Source organism: Phalacrocorax aristotelis, chromosome 15, assembly GCF_949628215.1.
Source record: "Phalacrocorax aristotelis chromosome 15, bGulAri2.1, whole genome shotgun sequence".
Taxonomy (NCBI): domain Eukaryota; kingdom Metazoa; phylum Chordata; class Aves; order Suliformes; family Phalacrocoracidae; genus Phalacrocorax; species Phalacrocorax aristotelis.
This window is the reverse complement of record NC_134290.1, coordinates 6,421,853-6,442,983: the sequence shown is the minus strand read 5'-3', so window position 1 is coordinate 6,442,983 and position 21,131 is coordinate 6,421,853. Positions and strand designations below refer to the sequence as shown.

At 41.2% G+C, this 21,131-nt stretch overlaps 1 protein-coding gene across 5 annotated transcripts in view; it reads left to right on the top strand.

Moving 5' to 3' along the window:
• The window catches only part of ZNRF3 (zinc and ring finger 3), a 98,677-nt gene that overhangs the window by 61,485 nt on the left and 16,061 nt on the right, over window positions 1–21,131 (top strand). For 3 of the 5 annotated variants that reach the window (XM_075110888.1, XM_075110886.1, XM_075110887.1), the window contains exon 2: window positions 454–579. In XM_075110888.1, the coding sequence (XP_074966989.1) occupies window positions 454–579 (126 nt within the window). Of the gene's footprint in view, window positions 1–453; window positions 580–20,351; window positions 20,997–21,131 lie in introns of those variants that run through there. The other 2 variants (XM_075110890.1, XM_075110889.1) reach the window with 2 other exon arrangements.

The following is a 21,131-nucleotide window of genomic DNA, read 5'->3' as shown; positions in this document are numbered from 1 at the left end:
CAAATATTAAAAAAAAAAAAAAAAAAAAAAGATAATGACTCTCAAACATTGGTTCTGGATCTTATGACATGTAAAGCTTTTATGAGTGCCTCTACAAAACAGTCTGTATTATTTTGTCAGTTTGCAAGGAAAGGTGGCTTGCAATACAAAGTGGAGCTTTGTATTTAATTATTTTATATCTGAGAAAAGGACTTATCACATTTAATTGTGAGCCTTAAATTATTTTTCACAAGCAAGATGACAGTGAGCTCACATAACATTCCACGATTTTGTACTCATTACATGCTTCAGAAACATACTGAATTCTTCATATATGCAGCCCTATGTTTCTGTTTATCTGGTATACCTTAATAGATAAAAGTGTGTTTGTTATAAACTAAGGTATTCAGAAGCAATCTGTATGTTTTTTGATTCTGCTGATTGGCTAAATGTTTCTTTCTGATTCTATTTCAGATGCATCCACTAGGACTGTGTAACAGCAATGATGAGGAAGACCTATATGAATATGGCTGGGTAGGAGTGGTGAAACTGGAACAGCCAGAGTTGGAGCCTAAGCCATGCCTCACTGTCTTAGGAAAGGTAAGGAGGTAGTCTGGGGTAAATGCTGCATGTAACTGTTTCTTGGGAGTGTTAGTTCCTTTCTGAGAAAAATTAGCAAGAAATAAAAACAAGACAAAACTCCCTTTACTCCCAAAATATTCCCGTTTTGCCTGTTTTCACACTAGATGCTCGGGGAAGATAATTCATAACTCAGTTGACAGAGATGGTGATGGGGAGCTGAGAGCACATATTCCCTTTCTGAGCTCTGTAGGAACCTGGCAAAGACTTATGCAAAAATGGCTGTTTAGCAGAAGCAGTACTGGAATAGAAATATGGTGAACTGCAAGTGTGATGCTAACTTGATCAAAGGAAGCTTCTTATCAAAAGCAGTCAAAATGAAAGCATTTTATTGCTTTTTCTTAGGTATAGTTTTCTCAGAAGAGATATATTAATTTTGGTTCTTGGGTGAAGAGGAGTCTTCAACTCTATGAGAGATTTCTTTGCTTTAATTGTAGGATAGATACCTCTAATAACAAGTGAATCTTATTGTATTGGTCAAAGAAATAAAAATTTTCATCTTGCTGGAATCTCCCTGTGGAATATGGCCTCTGGAATCTAAATTCCTTGCAAAACATTTCCCTTTGTTTTATGGGGTGAAATCAGTCAGATATCATTACTGCTGCCAGATATGTTAAAAAGGAAAGCAGAAAGCTGGCCTTTTTTTGTTCTCAGCTTAGAATTTTTGAGGATTGAGGTTATTAGATGTTGATGTTTGAAGTCTAGAGTAGTTGGAATTGTGTGAAAGAGCATAGGCCACAAGTTCTAATGAAAAGGAAAAAGAAAAGGCAAGGAAAGGAGAGAGGAAAGGAAAGGAAAAAGGAAAACAAAATAAGGGAGGGGTGGCCCTAAACAAGGAAGGGAAATGGAACTTCTTCCATTTAGAAAAGGAGGAAGAAATTAAGGAGTGCAAGTCTACCGTTCGTTCCTCATTTAGGTTGATTTATCCTGCCCCCAAGGTGGCTTGTCCTGCATTATTTGTTCGTCCAGACAAATACCGTGTTTGCCTTTCGATAGAGTTGTGGTAAGCTCTTGCTTTTCCAGAATTCTGTACAGTAGGCCTGCCCAACTGCAGCATCTCTTGCGGCGATAATGTGGATATTAGAAGATGCAGGGCTGATGCAACATTTCAGAAACATGCTGGCCTCTTGGATGTATGAAGTGTTGCATTTCAGCTTTGCTGGTGTTGCTGATATCCAGATATTGTGCAAGTGAGATAAATGGCAAAGCAACCCCTTGTTATACAGGCATCTGCATGAATGACTCAGGTGGGTAACAGAAAGACTTCACTGAATGCAAATAGTCTTACCTCCTTAAAACATGTAGTAAAGTGCATAAAATTGAGTATATGGGGCATTTGAACTTCTAGACTACAGGAATTCTGCTTTGTCTAGTGAAGTCTGACTGTGTGATCAATTATACCTCCTGCTGGAAGCAGGTTTATCTCCCCTTTTCAGTTCCCGTTTGTTTCCTAGTGCTGGAATTGCCATTTGGGATCTTCTAGTATCTATTCTTAGATCTTAGTTGCATTAGAAGCCATTCTGTGAAACGAAAGCCAAATCTTGTATGTTGGGAAAGTGATATGGTTGGATCAGTTTGACCTATTGATTTGATAGTAGGAATAAAGTTGGTGCCAGGAAGGTGAGAGAAGTAAGGGCTTGCTTTCTTTTAAAACTGTCATGGGCATAATTGAAAGTCTGCCTCAACAATTTAGGGCAAAATAAAAAGACTCTGCCAGGGCACTTGGCTGTGTGTGCGCTTCCCTTTCCAGCTTATGGCACATGTCGGCAGTTCTGTTTCATTTGGACACTTTTCACTGAGAAATCTATTTTGGGTATCCTCACCTTTGCTATGAGCTAAGAGGGTACACATGGAGAGTTTTCCTGGCTCAGCTGACAATTACTTAGTCCATCGTTATTACATACATAAGGAATGGATAACCTTGTCAGCTTAAACCTATCATAAATGAATGTGTTTAAAAGCTCAACCTAACTCAAACCATAAAAGTCCTGCTTTAAGGGAGCCAAATTAAACTTGTTTTACTAAAACTGGTGAACATTTGTGTTGAGTAAAATAGTAGTAGAAGCAGAAAGGTTACTCCTTGTGTCTCTATGGTGGAATGCATGCATATATGAGGGAATAAATTATGAGGTTTTGTTTAGTTTAAGAGTAAAGGAAAAGAAAGAAAACTGAGATGATAGTGTGGAAAGTTTGGAATATTGTGAGGCAGAATGTAGAGACTACTTTAAAGCTTTTTGTAGAGCTCAGTTCCATGATATATGTATCTGGTACAAAGATGTATGGTTTTATTCTTATGGCTGTTTTTAGTTGTTTTAGTCTTTTTTGACTTGGGTGGTTTGGTTTTGGGGTTTTTTGTGGGTTTTTTGTTTTGTTTTGTTTTGTTCTGTTTGGTTTTTTTTTGTTTTTAGTAAAACCCTGGACTGTGTTTTCAGAAGCTTCACTCCACTTGTTTATCCATGTGCTAAGTGGGACTGGTAGCTGTACAGAATTAATGTGTCCATTTCCATATAGGTTTTTTAATTGCTCATCCTTCTTAGTCAGATTTATATGGTGTAATGGAAATGAAAGAGTTTTGAAAAAAAAAAAGTTATCTCCTGTTAGAGTGCCCGTGAAAACTGGGCCCTGATTGGGAAAGGGGTGCGTGTGGCAGCTGTGATTTAACATTGCCTTTGATCACAGTGCAGCCCTGTTTGAGGCAATGCTGCATGCAGGCAAAGCAAAGGCCTGGGTTTTACTGATCTCATGAGCTCCTGAATAGGGCTAGAAGGGGAATGACAGAGGAAGAAGAAAGCTTTGGAAATGAAAAGGAAACCCCGTGAACCCGACCAGCATTATTGGCTGGATTTGCCTACCAGGGAGCCGCTCAGTTTCTGCCAGGCTAATTCTGCTCCAACTTCTCTCCCCCACACCCCCGACCCCACCTCCCCCTCTCCCTTTCCTTCTTTCAGACTTTTTTTGTTTTTGAGGCATGGCTGTAGTAACTTGGTTCTCAGGCTGGGAACCCACTGAGCTGTTGCCATGGTCACTGGGAAGCTCTTCGTGCCATGTGCTTCAAAGGGAACCTTTCCCCTCCTGGAATTCCTGCCTTCTCTGCGTACAGCACAATGAGACTCCTTCTCCTTTGCCTGCCAGCGCACGTGTTCCAGCAGTGTAACTTTGCTCTGGAGGAAGGGAAAAGCAGTGCTGCCTACGATACCCGTTGCATGCCTGCATCCACTGTATTACGACCGCAGTACCTGCATGTGTCCTGCACGTTTCAATATACAGCCCCTCTGTTGTTCCCCCACCCCAGTCATTTTTGAAGCAAATGACATCTGTCAAGACAGTGAAATACAACCAGCAATGCCATTGTTCTTTTATTTCAGTATGGGACAGATAGTGAGAAAATGATGATGATTTGCTTTAAAGCAGCATTTCTTCCCTTTTTGCAGGCTTGAAAGTCCACAGGGAAGGATTTTGTTCTTGTTTCTCTTCCAGGGACTGCTGAAGGGATTCTTCTTCTGTATTAATAGGATGTGTGTATTTGAGGATGTGCATCTGAGTAGAACCTAACAAAGAGAGGATGTCCCTGCTACTACAGCTTCCTGTTTTCTTCAGATCAAAGGAATCTGTAATATGAGGAAATTCCTAACCATTCTTCCAGTATCCATTCACTTCTTTTCTCTCATTTAAGAGTTTATTTACAAAACCATTTACAGAAATACTAACTAGAAGAATCTCTTGTTTTGCCACATCATCATTATGACTACAATACTTAGGTTGGGGCCAAAATCATCATAACTTGAGTCTACATCAAACAGCCTAACTGTGATTCCTAACCTTTCGTCTAACAATTTAGTTTAAATGTAAAGATTCTTATAAGGTAGTCAAATGAGAAACCATGGGGCTATATTTGTAGTTTAGTTCCTGAAGAAAGAGTGATCTGTTCTAAGACTTGAGGAGCAAGAGGGCCTGTGGGGAGTCAATTTTAATCCTTTTCTTTTGGAGTTACTGAAAGTAACAAAAAAAAGAAAGGCAAATTAAACAAAATCAACTTACACCTTTATATTAATAACCTAAATTAAGCATACAGTTATATGTACAAATTAGAATTGCAGTGACTGTGTAATCATACCTTTTGTTTCTGTACAACATGAATAGTTTTATATACAGTTTGGATAATTTCCTGGAGAAATTGAATACATTCAGTTGTAGAAATGGATGTGGAATTTAGGCAAATGCTCTTCTATGCTAAACTTTTTCAGAAATTAGGACTGAGCTATGCAGTAGATTAAGATCTAAAATTAACGAGAGACATGTCTAAAACCATTGATCAATGTTACCAAAACTTTGCTTGTTCGGGTACTTTCAGCTGGTAGTGACAGCTGCAGAATCGCACCCTATGATGGGTCCTGTGCCACATGCGATAGAAGATACTGTCACTTTAGGAAAACTTCTTACATTCATGGAAGTAGTTGACATTCCACTTGTGGTATTTATTCCAGAATTCAGGGACCTTTGCTGCCTTCTGTTTGTCAGCCCATGTTTCTTCTTTGTAAACAGCATCTAAAAAGCATTTGGAATTCATTTTGAGGCAGTAGTCTCAAAATTTACAGCAAAATTTAATTGGCATGGCTGAAAGTATTATGGGTGACTTTTAAACTGGCTGGTTTGTTTGTTGGTCGGTTTGTTTGTTTCACTGTGTGGCTACATGAAGGTTTGTGTTGGCTAGTGTCCAGTAGAGGTAGGAGCAAGTAGGAAGAGGAGGGTAAAGGGACTGCTCTTTCTGATGGCAGTGCTGGCCTAAATGCATGTCAGACTGCAGACTGAGACCAGTAGAAACTTAACATTGGTTGTTTTGAACTCTCAGGCATTCTGTGTCAAGAAGGAAGTTGTTATGAAGCAGAAGAGAAGTTTCTTGAGTGAGACTATACTCCTTTGGCTGTAGATTAGTAGATAGATCTACATTGCACGTGCCAAATATGCCAAAACCCTGGTCAAAACACAAACTACATTTTTTATCAATCCCATTGTTTTGTAATGAAAAAAGAGTATGCGTTTTGAGGGGGGGAAATAGCATCCTGGTTAGCGTTAAAGACTCTGAGCTTCTGAATCAATCCCATTCTTTAAAAGCCATATTATTTAAGACTCTTCATTAAATTAGCATTTACATTTTTAATTTCCATGGTCTGTTTTCTTAGCACTGCCTAAAATTAGAGTTAACTCTAAAAAGTAGTAGTATATATAATTGTAATCCCTGCCGTGCTTGTGTTTTTCTTACTGTATTTGTTCTAAAGAATATACTGAGAAACACAAAGAATTACCATTTTCCTGAAGCACCAAAGAAGAACATAAGTGCTGTAATATTGTACTGATTGTTTCTTTTTATTCCCCACTTCATTATTATTTCTAACATCCAGGACACCTGAAATGTTAACATCCATTTTAAGCAACCATAAAACATCTTTAAAAATTAATATTTGAAGTGATATTGTTCCTTGTGCAAATATATTTGGTGTCATTTATCTTTTGACATTCTTGTTTCTTACTTCCCCAGTGCTAGCAGTGTGATCAGACCTCTACAGCATACAGACATGATGATTTCTGGAGTTCTAACAAAATTGCATGGGTGCAGTCAGAAGAGAGGACAATACATGGTTTTTCAGGAAGAAGCTGGATTTTTATAATGACAGGCAGAAATAGTCAGTCCTCATAATCTTCCTGATGTGTGTGTATTTTACACACAAGTGTGTTTTTGAACAAAAAAATTAAATCATATAAAGCGAAATGCTTTTGCCAAAAGCTCAGTGTATTTCTGCTTCCCATCTCTTCGCCTCTTTTTGCATCCCCCACAGATCATACTCTAAGAACAAGCCTATTTTAACATTTAAAAAAAGGGATTTAAATGGGAAAGAAAAAGGAAGGACTGTTGCATGTAAGAGTGTTTGGCTGCAGAGAACATGGGGACGTGGCATGAAGCATCAGTCTCATCACTATAGTTGAAGTCTTGAGTTCATACATACCTTTCTCATGTCTTCGCTCTCTAAACCCTCTCATTCCATGACTACTTTCCACCTTAATTTCAGCAGTCCCTTTGAGGAGAGAAGGGAAAGGTTGAGTACAGGTAAGAAAACTGACAAGCAAGCAAATTAAATTCTGGAGGCAGAGGAGAGGTTTGTGTTGTGTATGGATCATACGGTGAAAGATGTGAAAGGAAAGAAAAGAGCTGGATCAAAGCCAAAGAGGGGAGTGCTCAAAGGAGTGGACAAACAAGGGCTGAATCAGCGTATGCGGTTCAGAAGAAGCAGATCTATCAGGTTTTAATTCATGGATTGGTGGTGGGCCCTTTTCATTGGCAACTAGTGCTAGCAGTCTGTTACTGTATTATTCTACTAACTTCCTTTCTGTGTTCCCTGCGCAGTTATGAAAAGCAACAGCTATTCATGAAGAAAGGCTGTCTCTTATGTTTCTCCCTCTGGGCACTCCTTAGATTTGCTATTGTTGGATTGATTACTTTAAATAAATGTCCACTTTTAGAGTTGAGTCCTTAGCAGTCCCCACCACCATCTTCACTCCTTTCCAACCAACTGTGGAACACAGCTGCTTCTCCCTTAAGCTAAAGAAGCAGCTGTTGTTGCACAACACGTGTTACTGGAGTCTTTGCTCAGTCAGAACTCCCAGTGAAATTAACGGAAGTCCAAGCTGAGTAAAGACTAAGAAACAATTTTTAAAGATATAATAATAATAATAATAATAATAATAATAATAATAACAGCAACAACAACACTACACATATGCTGGGTATGTAAATGTTCTATGTCTCGTAAGTTTTTGGACCCTCATGATTCTATGTGCCTTGTGAGCCTCTCGGACATTGAGAGATATTTTTATTTTACATGCAGAATCTACCTATTTCTCTAACAGGAGAAATGCACAATGGCAGACATGTTGGAAGAACTACAGAAATGGAGTTTGAAGCAGAAAAGTGAGTGGGCAAGTAAGTGCAGCTATGTTGGAGTATAGAAATGAGCACAAAAGAAGGCTGGCAAGCAGAATCAGATAAATGGATCAGAAACTGAAGAAAATAAGGAGCAGATATGGAGGCAGGGAATGGAATTATTTAGGATTTCGTAGATGAGTGACACACCTAATTTTGGTGCACTAAGAGAGACAGAAGGCTTTGAAAGAAATTGGAGAACGTGGGGAATGTAACCAGAGCTGCATCAGAGGGACTCCGATATTCAGAGTAAAAGATGGGCAGATACAATCAGCAATGTTAGAAAATAGTGAGTCGTAAAAAATTGCAGACATGAAGTGGGAATGTTTTGGAGTGATTTTCACAGCATTAAAAGGGAGGAAAGGGAAAATCTAACACAAATTGTGCTTCATATCCTACTCCTTTGACATAATTTGCCAGAAGTTTGTTTCTGCTCTAAATATTTTGTCTTCATGATGGACAGGTGGATATGATCTAGAGGAGCCTGTTTGGATGACATGGTGATTTGATGTTTGTACTAAATTCAAGGAATCAACTCCATATGAGTCAAGTGATCATAGTGTGAACTCAAAATGAGTATGAATTGGGCTTTTCAGTGAATGTAGGGAGCACTGGCCAAGCCATTTGCAATTCTAGGAGGTTATTTCTTGAAGATTAGAGCTGGATGTATTTGTGATATGAATTCTCTAGACAGATTAGGCATATATGATCAACATTAGCATAGCTGTTGTCTTAGACTTGCTCAATACAGATTTGAAACTCTCACCAACACTATTAAAAATATCAAAAGCATGTATGTATTCTAGTGCTTTAATGTCTCAGTTGTTGGCCTATTGGTGTTTTGTTCAGTTGGTAAGCCAAGAGAATACATCACAGATGATTAATTTTTCAAAATACTCAAAGAACTTGGTCAGTTTTGGACAGGAAAAAAGATGGACCTTAGCCCTGAGGATCCAAATAGTGAGCTTTTAAGAGGTCATGGTGGGGAGGAAGGCATTTACAAAGAGCACAGAATGCATAGACTCTTGAGTCCATGAGCAGTGTTGAAACTCCCAGAGGGTCCCTTCAGCTGACTGTAAGGGACTAATGAGCCAGCCTGGCTGTTTATGGGCTGTGGTTAACCTCTTGCAAGTTAGGATTTCCTGTCGCCAGCAATGAGCTGTGACCGCCAGCACCACAGTGTTAATGATGAGGTAGGGGCTGATGAATGGCTGGACTCCAGACAGCAGCCCTCACTGGCAAAGAATCAAGTGGCTAGAGGGGGAAAAACACTGATGTCTACAAGAGAAATAATGCAAACTCCAGAACCTATAATTCCCATGTTTAAAAAAAGAAAGGGAGAAAGAAACTGGGGACAAATTCAAACCAAGTGAAGCTTTTATCTCTGCATTCTGAATAGAAGATTGTTCTTCAGCAAAACTGGCTGCAAAAGCCAGGCCAGTTAAAACAATATGCAGGCTGCTTGCCTCCAAGTAACCAGAAATTGTTGGCTCAGAGTAGCCTGCTCTGAGGAGCCAACCTGCTGGGAGACGTTATCCAAGCAACGGCCTGAATGTAATTCCTCCTGCTGTGGAATGGCTCTTTGGCAAATGAAGACCCTAATTAGAGATGGAAGGGTTTCTATTTTGTTTTTTCTTTAATCCTTACCCTGAGGCCTCTGCAATACAGCCATGTCTCTGCTTGTGTGCAGAGAAGTTTCCAGTTTCCCTTTGTAACAAAAATCCTCCACCTTTTTTATTCTTTTTTTTTTTTTTTTTTTTTTAAAGAATCAACAAACTAACAACAAGGGCCCACCACAGTTTGGGACCTTGAAACTAAGCTAATCCAAACCCAGGGATCACTGTTTGAGAGAAAGTCCATGTCATCTTATATTAGCTGGCCCATAGAAAGTTGCTAGATACACTGGAGTACTGGCCCACCATGCATCTTTTTCCTATTGAACTTATTACCCAAGCTGATTCTTCTAGTGGAGAGGGAGAGGGAAGATCTCACTGAATCAGTAGTATTCTACTGGATACCAAAGGAATTTTACACACCTGTGTTCATTCAGAAAGGTTGAAGTCCCTGGCTGGGGGTTACGTGCACATTCTGTAGTCTTGGATGCAGGTGCTCATCCCTTACAGAGCAGACAGAATCTCCAGGGGAATGCGCTACAGCGTTTTAACTCTAATGTGTGTAGAAATGAAAATACATTTGCTGCTTGATGACTCATCTTGGTGTATCGGATGTCTGTTTGAACACACTCTCATAGACTGCATGCAGGCACGTAATAACCCTGCAAGGAGCACTGCATTTTCTGTCACTGTTGAGACTTGGATCTACTGTGCTATCACCTCAGGTTATCTCTAAAATGACCTTGTTTACGGTAGATATCAACCTAAGGATGAAGGCCAGCTACTTCAGGATGAGGCTAAGCAAGACAGATGATACTAAGCAGAAGACACTGTGAATTTTCATTCCTATCAGTTACTTACATTAGAAAATAGGTATATACCCAAAATTGGCCCGAATCACTCCTAATTTTTCATACTTAGTCATGTTTCCTTTCATTTCTTCTCAGCACTTTTGGTGGGTCGTGGTCATATTCTTATCTTGTCTTACCTTCCAGATAGCAGTATGGTATTAATAAGCACAAAGCTCTTCAGCCTTTTGAAAAAATTTCGGTTAATTTAGATGTGTCAGTATATCTTGGACAGACTACATGCCTCAGACCTGTTCTGTACTCTTTACGTAATTTCACACAGGCTGAATGTTTAAAATGTTTCCTCTTTCCTAAAATATTTAAATATTTACCTATAGCTGTGGGTTAGGAACCATGGCCCAAAACTGTTGTTTTGTTGAAAAGAACTTCCTGCAATAAGGTGAAGCTTTTTTTCTCAGGAGGATTGAACTTGCCCATTGAATTGCCCGAGATTGGATGGAATTCCTGCAGGACTTAAAATTTTTGAAAGTTTTGCCTTCTCCCATTCTAAATGCAAGACATAATTCTTGTAATTCTTTGTTTTCCCTTTTGATGTACATACATACCAATTTATATTTTTAAGGTAGTTTTCTATGAGAGCGCATGCCTTGTGTATCTGAGAAGGGAGGAACTTTTGTACATTCTAACTACTTACATAGCTTGGGTACTACAGGGATGGCTTCTTACAGTGCTCTAGGTTAATAGTTCCTTTAATGTACAAGTCCTCCAACACTTTCTCATATCTCAATTTTTTAATCACTTCTCTCAGCACCACAGCATGCTTGTATGTATGTTTATATAATTATCTTAGGTCTGGTTTGCTGTTTCTAGTTCATCTACTTTCGGTACACCTTCAATGCAAAGATAAAGTTAAGAATCATCTGGGTTGGCTCTAGTGGTGTTTTATAGTATACGATTCTTTAGTACATAATTTCCAATATATACTCATCTTGTGACCATTATATTTTGGAGGTAACATTATATAGGAATTGTTGCCCTGAAAAAGCTTGAAGGGTTATAAAATGTAGGAGCATTTCTGTGTAACACCATCAATTGTCATGAATACATCCACCCACTTCAGAACCTAGCATGCTCTGTGAATATGTTACCTAGTTCAAGACCTCAGTCCCTTCCTGTGCCCTCCTTGAGTGCTCACCCTTCTCTCTGTGACTGTGCCTTCTCATAGCAACCAGGCTGCTGGCCCGCAGAAAGGTCCGTGATAGCAGAGGGCAGGTTTTGTGGAACGGAGGCCCATAACTCTCAAATCTGTCTCAAGAGATTTGCAACCAGCAGGCTTCGCTGTGTTCAGGATTAAATAAATGTCTTTTTCATGTTGTTTTTACTTGGTCTAGACTCAGAACTGATAACAGTGTTTCTCTGTAATCCCAGGAAAGAGAGATACTCTTGGTTTTTTCTTCTTCATTTTTAACTACATGAGGGCTTCTCAGTACTGAGTGGTATGGATCACATTGGTATATATTATTGATGTGATTACGTACTGCATGAGCTGATATTTTTCTTAAACCAGAGCACACAGTTTTTAAAGTTTTAAAAATTTTTTTAATGGAGAAGTACCTTGGTTTTTAATTGTGATTAGATTTTTAAATTTAAAAATACTGCTTTGTACTTTCTGTACTTCTTAATTGGTAACGCAATGGTTGTAATGCCATATAAAGCAGTATTTATAGGGCACATGTATAAAACATATCTGAAAGTCCCACAGAGGTTGAGTATTCCAGTCAGGAAGGGGTTTTATGCTAGTGTGATACTCAGAGATTTTACTATCTTGTCATATTCTGCTTTTGCTTTCAGACAGAAATCTGGAAGTTTCTTTTTCGTTATCTCAGACGAGGTTTGAAATGGCATCCTGCTTATGCTTGGCTTAACTTGGTTTCTGGAATTACTGGGGAATTGTACATTAACAGGGCTGAGGCATCATTTGGTTAATTTATAACTTCTTCTGTTTGCAAAGTAGATGGTGTCCTTTTCTCCTTCCTCCTCTGTCCTGCAGAATTGGCCTGTGGCCTGGCTTTCTAGCTCCAGTGGTGGTTCAAGGGGCAAGGTATTTTTGGTGGTTGTCTGAGCCTGATAGCAGTGTAGGGGAGAGAGAGGGGATGCCTGTATTGTTCAGATGTTGGTGTCTGTGTTCTCTGTACCTCTGAGAGAAAAAGAGATTTTGCGGTTTGACGATTGTAAGGAAAAGGTGTATTGGACATAATGCTGTGGGGTTTGTGCAAGATTCTCAGTGGTAAGCAGAGTGCAGCAGACTGTTTTGCTGGAGTGTCTTTGCCTGTGGCTGACATTGCATGCTTCTGCAAGTACAATTGTGAGTCTGTGCTAGAAATGGGTTTTATTCTGCTAATGAGATCACATTATATTTTCTTTTCCCCAACTGTAGCTGCTGCTAACTGAATATATTATGGATAGTCAAACATCAATAGGAAATGCACATCCTTGCATACTTTAGCAGATAGTGTTCCAGATGTATTTTCAAAATCATCTGAATAGTAATATCCACTGTAGTTGACGTTTAGCAGCCAGTATAGTGGTGTTCTTAAACATGCTGACAGATTTTACTGAGCTGTTTTTTTTTCCCTCCTCCTTAATGGGGCGTCTCTCTTGTGCCAAATTCTGGGGAGAAGCATCTAAAGTATTCCAGTAGAGGGGTACTTTCCTTTTTGCAGTAGTATGTGTAGTGCTGTAAAGCCTGCTGTGCTGTGATATGGAATCAAGGTGGAAAGAACTTTTCTGAAATCCATGTGTGTCTTAGTCCTGATAGGAGATTACGCTTGGCTTGAAGAGAGAACGTTTACGCCAAGCAGAAGTCACAATCATACAAAAAACAGGCTTGGATTTTATTGCCTAGCTTCACGTGATGCCATTTCTGTCACATTGAAAATCTAATGCTGCCATCCATAGAACAGGGGTGCAGATTGTACCCACTGCTCAGCTTAATAGGGTTCTTTAAGATATACCTCTCTTCTGAAGAAGTTAAGGGCTTTGAGAGCATCAGGGTCAGAATGCCATTCAGCTGACTGAAACGGCAAACAGGCGGTGGCAACGTCTGCTTGTCCAGACCTGCAGATTGATCGTGCATTTTATGTAAGAACCAGTGGTCTCTTTCTCATCTATAGAACTTTCTGGGTTTGTCCATACTTAACTGAAGACTACTTAAAACTCAAGAGTCTCTGCAGAAGTTAAACCCTGATAATGTAGGCTCCTGATGCTTATTTCAGCACCGAAGTTGTCTTCTGCTAATAGAACAAAATCGAATGACGACAAATCTGGAGAAGGCAACTAGAAAAGCCGATATTCTAAAACCTGGTACTGCGTTTTCTGTATCATAGCTCTGGTAATTTTTGTGTACATCTTTGTGGTCTCACTTGATCTTGATATGGAGAAACCAGGTGCAAATCAGTTGGTTTGTGAGCACTAAAATTATTGGAACGGATTTTGCTACTTTGAGTCTGCTCGAGAGAAGACCATGGCCACTGAATTGGTATATTCAGTATTAATTTTGGTGGAATATTGCAGATGGAAACCTCATCCATTCAGCCATATTCCCCAGCAGTCAACATTTGAAATTGTTGAGCTGCCTTTCCAGAGCAATAAAGCAAGACACTGGACCTTTTCACTGAAAATCAAGTCCCTTGGAGTTATAGAGTATAAAAGTGGCTTGATACTGAGCATTGCTTACATGTTACCAATATGCTCTGTGAGAGGCTGACTGCTTATTTCAGAAGACCAAAGATGGCTGATGAGTAGAATTAGCTATAAAAAAGATTCTACTTCACGCTGCTTGCATAATCCCACTCTTTTGGCAGATTAATGACCACTAACTCCACAATGTGGAGAGTTCTGACATGGCATATTGGATCTGATGGGCTGGGTTAAACAGAAAATATGCCTTGAGTTCAATGATTTTTAGTTCATAGAGGAGTTGAGGGGGAAAACCTCAAAAACTGACAGAGGGAATGCAAGTTTGGTCAGGCTGGCTCAGTTCGCGGCTAAATAAGGATGTATAACCAATTTTCTTGACAAGTTGTTCAAAAGTCTCTGCACAGAGTTAGAGCAACCCAATTATCATATTTTTCTGCCCCAAAAAGCATGAGATGTATTGGAAAAAAAGAAAAAGGAGAAGGAAAGGAAAGAGGAAAAAGACACAGTTACACCTGCTGCAGCTGTGCTGTTTTCCTCAGTTCTGACTAAAACCAACATTTTGCTTTTGGGGTCCATAAGACTGTCTTCTGCATATGGTATCCTCACTCTTTCTTCTGCTTCCTGTCTTGTTCATTTTGGAGGACCAGCTAATAGTACATGCTGGCACCTGATGGAATAGAGTTGTTATAGTTCGCTAAAAGCAGTTTACTGGCACCTGTACTGGTTACCACCTCAACCATTGCCCAATCTACCCCTCCCTGTCTTTATAATTTTCTTAACCCAGAGAATAAATCAATTCCCTCATGTACCACATACCATAGTTATAATTAATATTTATCTACAGTGCGCAAAGTTCCAGGAAGAGAATTCCTAGAGTTGGATGAACGATCCAACTAATCCAGGGAGACAGATACTTAGTTCTTAATGTAAGAGCATTTTTGAGAACATAGAGTTAGAACAACAGGATATATCTGTGGGTTTATGCAGGCAGACAATACTTTTAAAGCATCTGTTTCTCCCTTTAGTCCATCAGTTTTATCTGGGATGCTAACGTTAAAGAAAAAAAGTGTATTTCTAAATAGTAATCTTGTTCTACCAATAGCCATTTTCAACAGAAGGTATTGACTTACTATCCTAATAAATGTGTAATGTATTACTATGTTGATGTAAATGGAAGGGCTAAAAGTGATTAATGGACTTTGTTTTCCCCACCTATGGTTCCAAGCGTCAGTTCCTCTCTCATCTGTAATTTATTCACTTCGCAACCCATCAGATTAGTGTCATGTCCTCATATGTAAATACAGCTGTATATTGTGAGGGAATTCTAACTCTGGCAAAGAAGTAAATGTGATGAATAAAGGCCAATGTTGTTGGTATGGTATGATTTTTCTCTTGAATGGGGACCTTGTTAAGCAGCTTTTCTTCTTATGTTGGTTTCTTCACTGCTGCATAATAACTGACATTAATTGGAATGAGGCCAAACTAGAAAGCAGAGGAGGTGGTGCTTGCAATGTTCGTATCTGCAAGCATGTAAGGTCCTTCTAGATGTCAGCAAGTGGCCGACCTTCTTACTGTTTTGATTGTTGCTGTCCTACCTGATTTGAATGAATGAGAGGAAGCAGTGCACCTGCTTAATAATCATCTGGTCCCTTGGGTTGAAAGTTTGTCTCATCAAGGAAGTTGTTGATTCCTTATTGTATTAGTCTGGCCCACAGGAAGGGAGTGCAGAGCTCTTCAAATTTTCTGGTGTTCTTTGAGGTAATAACTAAAATTTCCTCGGGCCTGGAGATGTGAAGAGATACTTTCGTCACACTTACGTCATATGTGTTTACTCTCATCCTCTCTAGATTACAGGGTCTAGTAAATTCTTTGACATTTTAATCTGAGACAGTATTAAATGTGCATCTTACTGGTAGTGGTTATCAACAGTGAGTTCATAGCAAGTAGCTGTCTAAAATACACTCTAAAATAACTTTTCATCAGCCTTCTCCATGAGCTATGACAATCTCTATGCAAGTTAAAACACTACAGAAACAGAAATTAAGCCAATATTATGTTTTGGAAAAAAAATCTTTTAAAAATGTGTAATAAACACACCGTATCATTTTGTTTACATTTTTCTTTGAGTATAAAGTAGCCAAATGTATTCTTCAGCAGAGGGCTTCTGATAAAGGCCTAGGCTGGTGATGTTTAAGGAATTGAGGAACGGCAAATTCAAAGGTGGTATTTGTATCCCTGATCATTTTTACTTTAGAGGTGCATGCATCCAACATTCAACTAGAGAAGACAGCCACATGTTTACCATGAAGAATTAATGAAGCCTAGCAAATGGCAGATCTCTTTTTAATGTTCATTTATAAAGAAAAACTTACGGTGTTATTTGAAAAGATTCCTAAAGTGGCTGAAACTCTTAACAATGCACAGGCAAGGTGCATATTCTCTATATGTTATGATATAGACAAGTACAAATGTTTGCTCATTATTTTAACAGCCTTCTTCATAAGTTTGATTGCCTTAATCTGCTGTTGTAATCTTCTCCCCTCCTGAACAGATTACTTAATCCAAGTTATAATCTTAAATAATAAAGTTTACTGTAAAGGGTTAGCAAAATAAGCAATCCAAAAGAAAACAGACCTTTTTGCGCTTTCTCTGCGTTTTCATGACTGGTGTCAGTAAGTACTACTAGACTCTGTCCAGGCCCAGCTTGCACGTACTTAGGAAGATGGGGGTATGTTTCAGGGTTCCTTTATCTCTGCACCAGGGATACCTTATGTCCATCTTTTGATGGTACTATTTAATCCTGAGAGATTCAATTCTGTTGTACAGTCCTGGGCTTGGTGCATTTAGGGCAAAATAATTCATTGCTTTCTTGCATTTTATTCTGATCCATGTGTTTCGATCAAATCTATAGATTGAACAAGGACTGTGAGATTGACAAGGCTGGACATGCTGCAATATGAGGTTTAATAAGTTTAAATGGGACCCCTAGACACTTGTCCTTTTTGTCCTTTTTATTTTTAGCCCATTCAGACTAGGTATCATGTTTAGTTTTGTAGTATTATTAATGCAGAAGACAGTAGATTTTTGAAGCTTGTGTTTTTCGGCTTTCTAAGGGGAAACACTACTAACTTGCTTGGTTGTTCCATGCCTGGCTTATGATTAAGTGAAATGTCTTTGAACCACTTTTAAGCTGTTGTATACGACATCAGAGACAAAGAAGAAAAAACCCAATAGAAACTGCTGTGAAGGACTTGAAAATAGTAATTTTAAATGTCACTAATATAAAAAAAAAAGCTGGTAGTTACTCTTAATTCTGTTACCAACAAGAATAGAGATTTTTATGCAGTTCTGAGCTAAGCTGATTTTGCATGTACTTTCAGGGGCTAAAAAAATCACAGAACTTGAAATCAGTACATAAAAACTTTAGTTCAAATGGAGGCTGAATCTGTATACAAGTAAAATCAGTACACAAGAAAAGGTTAGAATGGATATTGGAATACAGTTTCTAGCATTTGCTGCTGTGATAATTGAAATAAATTGCTGCAAAATGTTCAGTGCAGTTATGGATGGAAATTCTCTGCACTTTATTTACAGCTTTTGTTACTCCAGATTGCTAGGATAAATTTTAAATACAAATATTATTCCTCATCAAGTAGTTTGCTCTGCCTGTATCACCACTCCATAATGTTATCATGCTGTAAATGGGCCTCTTCCTGTTTCTTTGCCCTTTCAGCAATTCTAAAGTTTTATTCTTTCCCTCTAATTGTGCAGTATAGGCTACTTCTGTATGGCCAGTCTGTTACCTACACCCACTGAAAAATGCTTCTTGTTACTCTGTCTTCTCTTTGGCCCCTGTGCTTCTGGTGATATTGTAGCTGCATTTATTGGGACATTCTGAAACGGGTCTGTGAAAGGAATTTGCAAAAGTTACTGCTGCTCAGAAGATCTGAAAACCAGAACTGGAGATTTTTTCACAGAATCAGACTCACAGAATGGCAGGGGTTGGAAGGGACCTCTGGAGCTCACCCCGTCCCACCCCTGCTGGAGCAGGCACCCCCAGAGCAGGGGCACAGGACCGCGTCCAGGCGGGGGGTGAATGTCTCCAGGGAAGGGACCCCACAGCCTCTCTGGGCAGCCTGTGCCCCTGCTCTGGCACCCGCACAGGGAAGGAGATTTTTCTCATGTTTAGCTGACACTTCCTGTGTTCCAATTTGTGCCCGTTGCCCCTTGGCCTGTCGTTGGGCACTATTGAACAGAGTCTAGTCCCATCCCCCTGACACCCACCCTTCAGGTATTTATAAGCATTGATAAGATCCCCGCTCAGTTTTCTCCTCTCCAGGCTGAACAAACCCAGGTCTCTCAGCCTTTCCTCATAAGGGAGATGCTTCGGTCCCCTGATCGTCTTCGTAGCTCTCCGCTGGAGTTGCTCGAGCAGTTCCCTGTCCTTCTTCAACTAGGGAGCCACAAGTGGACACAGCACTCCAGATGTGACCTCACTAGGGCAGAGCAGAGGGGGAGGATAACCTCCCTCGCCCTGCTGACCACACTCCTTCTAATGCACCCCAGGACACCGTTGGCCTTCTTGGCCCCAAGGGCACATTGCTGGCTCAGGGTCAGCTTGCTGCCCCCCAGCACTCTCAGGTCCTTCTCAGCAGAGCTGCTTTCCTCCTCCTGTAAGTGTCCAGACCTGTGAGGGCCTTCTCAGTGCACTGCAGTCAGTATTGACAGGGCCTAAAGGCAGGGCTGGTACATGGAAAAGGGAATTTAACTTAATCAGAGCTATCTCTGAGTTCATACAATGAGCAATATGAGATTCAGGCTGTGATATTCTTACACAGTTTCCTCATCTGGGGAGCACACAGGGAGCTGGTTAGAGCTCATAGAGGAAAACAGGGCTGCCAGTGGACAGCATGAACCCTTTTATTGCATGCATTACCACATACGATTGCGACAAGAGATGCATACAGGAGGACTCCTTGGTTTTGTAACAAATCTCCAGAATTGGAACTTCATTCCTAAAAATGAAAGAAGAAACCGAGGCAATGCCTCTTTTTTTCAGTCATATAGTCCCAGATTTTTATTACATCTCCCTTGCTGTGTTCTACTGAATAGTTTGAGAGGTTGTTTTTTAAATAAGGCAGTTCTCAACCACACCACTTAGACAAAGTTGCACAGGTTGCAAGTGCAAACCATCATTATTTTTACACCATCATTACATATAACACAAGGGGGAAATGCCCGTAACAATCAGTTGCCCCCTGTAAAAATAACGTGTCTCCCTTCTACAAAAAGTACAGTAGTTTCAGACAGTGAGTCAAGGTTGTGCTTGTCCAATAAGATTCCAGGTGACTTGTCTCTATTCTATAAAGACCTACTTGTACCTAACCTATATTTTGTGTTTTACTATGTTTGTACTTGAGGACAAAAGAATTTTTGAATTGCCAGTACAGGGCTTGCTGAAGCTCGTTGTCATTTCTGGTCCTGCTTCTAGGACCAAGGTGTGCTTCGTGCTCTTTACATGAGTATTTTTGTGCAGTTGAGCCCTGTGTTTGTGCATGCCAGGCATCTAGTTGGCTGCTGATCTATGCAGAATGTGTAACTTCCCTGGAGCTCCAGTCGGGATGTGGGAGCACTTTACAGAAAAAAATAAAAGTTATGATGGTGGTGCTTGCATACAGTGGCCACACAGAGCAAACAGCTCAGAGGCCAGTGCTCCGTAGTAGTGTAGTATTTCAGACTTGGAATGCAATGAAAGACGGGGAGGTGGTTGTCACTATGATCACGGAGTGATCATTTGCATCACTAAAAGTCCATTTATCAATTTTTTTGTTTTGTTATTTTAGGGGAAAAAAAAAAGGAAGAATAGTGCTATGTAGTGATAGTAATTTATTTTAAACCACAGAAGACAAATCATCTCAGAAAGGGACATGCCTGGCACCTTTACTGCTTTCTGTCAGTTCCATTGGGAACTGAACCGAGGAAATGCTGTGTTTGTTTGCCTCGGGTGTTGTAAACGCAAAGCACGTACCCCTCATCCAACGTGCATTTTGCTTTTGATCTAGCTTTATGCCACTTTGCTTAGAAAAAAAAATTTATTTAGGAGCAGTCTTTAAATGCTGGATAGCCCAAAATGAAGGAAGTCACATGCCTATTATAGAGTGGCATTATTTTAGGCGGCACTTACATTGCTGTGTTATTTGGATATTATGGACTGGCATTACTTTAAGCGGGACTTACATTGCTGTGTTATTTTGAGCTGTCTTGAGTAGCGGACAGGATATTTTAACGACGTTTTGCCTTTAATTACCCTTCAGGTTGTTGGGGGTGAGCAAGGCGGGCGGAGCGCCTTTGCAGGCTGCCCCCCCGCGAGTGAAGGGGGCGAGCACCGGACCGAACAACCGCGTCCGCGCTCAGGGCCCGGCCTGCTCGCGCTCGCTCCTCAACCAAGTGCAGCCGTTTTAAAACCGAGCCGGCGGGGGCGGGGGGCGGCGCTCTCATCTCCTGCCAGCCGAACCTGGCGGGCCGGGCGGGCTGCCGCCAAGCCGCGGAGCCGGGAGCGCCGGAGCGGGCTCGGCGGGGCGTACCGCCGTGCCGTGCCGTCTCGTCCCGTCCCGCCGCCGGCGGGTCGCCTCGTCCGCGGTCCCCGCACGTTTCTCCGGGACCGGGGGTCTCGTACAGAGCGGCGCTCCCCCGTGACTGCGCTGACAGACTGGGGCGCGTCTTCCCAGACCGACCGCAGCGGCCCCGTCCTCGGGATCGGGACTTAAACCGTGGCACGGGAACGAACTCCGTGTTTCCCGGCGCTCCCGGCGGCCGCCGCGCACCCCCCGCTCCGCGGGCGCGGCGTCACTTCCGCGACGGGGCGGGGGGTGTTTGCGGGCAGGGCCCGCGCGCCCCGCAGGGGCGGCGTGTGCGGGGCCGCGCTTCGCCTCCTGCCTGCGGGCAGGGCCGGGCCGGGCCGGGCGCGTCAGGCTGGACTGAGCTGGGCTGGGTTGAGCCGAGCCGAGCGCTTGCGAGCCTTGGGCCGGGGTGGCCGCTGGCCAGGGGCGGGAATGGCGAGGGTGCAGAAGGAAGGGGCGCCAGTGAGAGCCGCTGGTGGAAGGCGGCTCGGGCCTGCCTTTGCCTGGGGCCTGGCACAAACCGCCGGTTGCAGTTGGCCGCGTTTAAACGAGCTCAGCAAGTTTGCAGACGGTCCGCCCCGCTCGCTGTTATCTGCTCCGGCACGGTTTTTGAACTCAATTGGTACTTTTCATCTCTTAACATCTGATTTTGCAATACAAAGTAAGGAATACAGATTACATCTCGGTGGTGGAAAACTTAATGAATTGCTGCACCGTGTACTGCTCGTTCGGTGGGTTCGCAAAATGAAGGTGTTTTGTTTTTTTTTTTTCTGAACCAACCTGCAAAATATCTTTA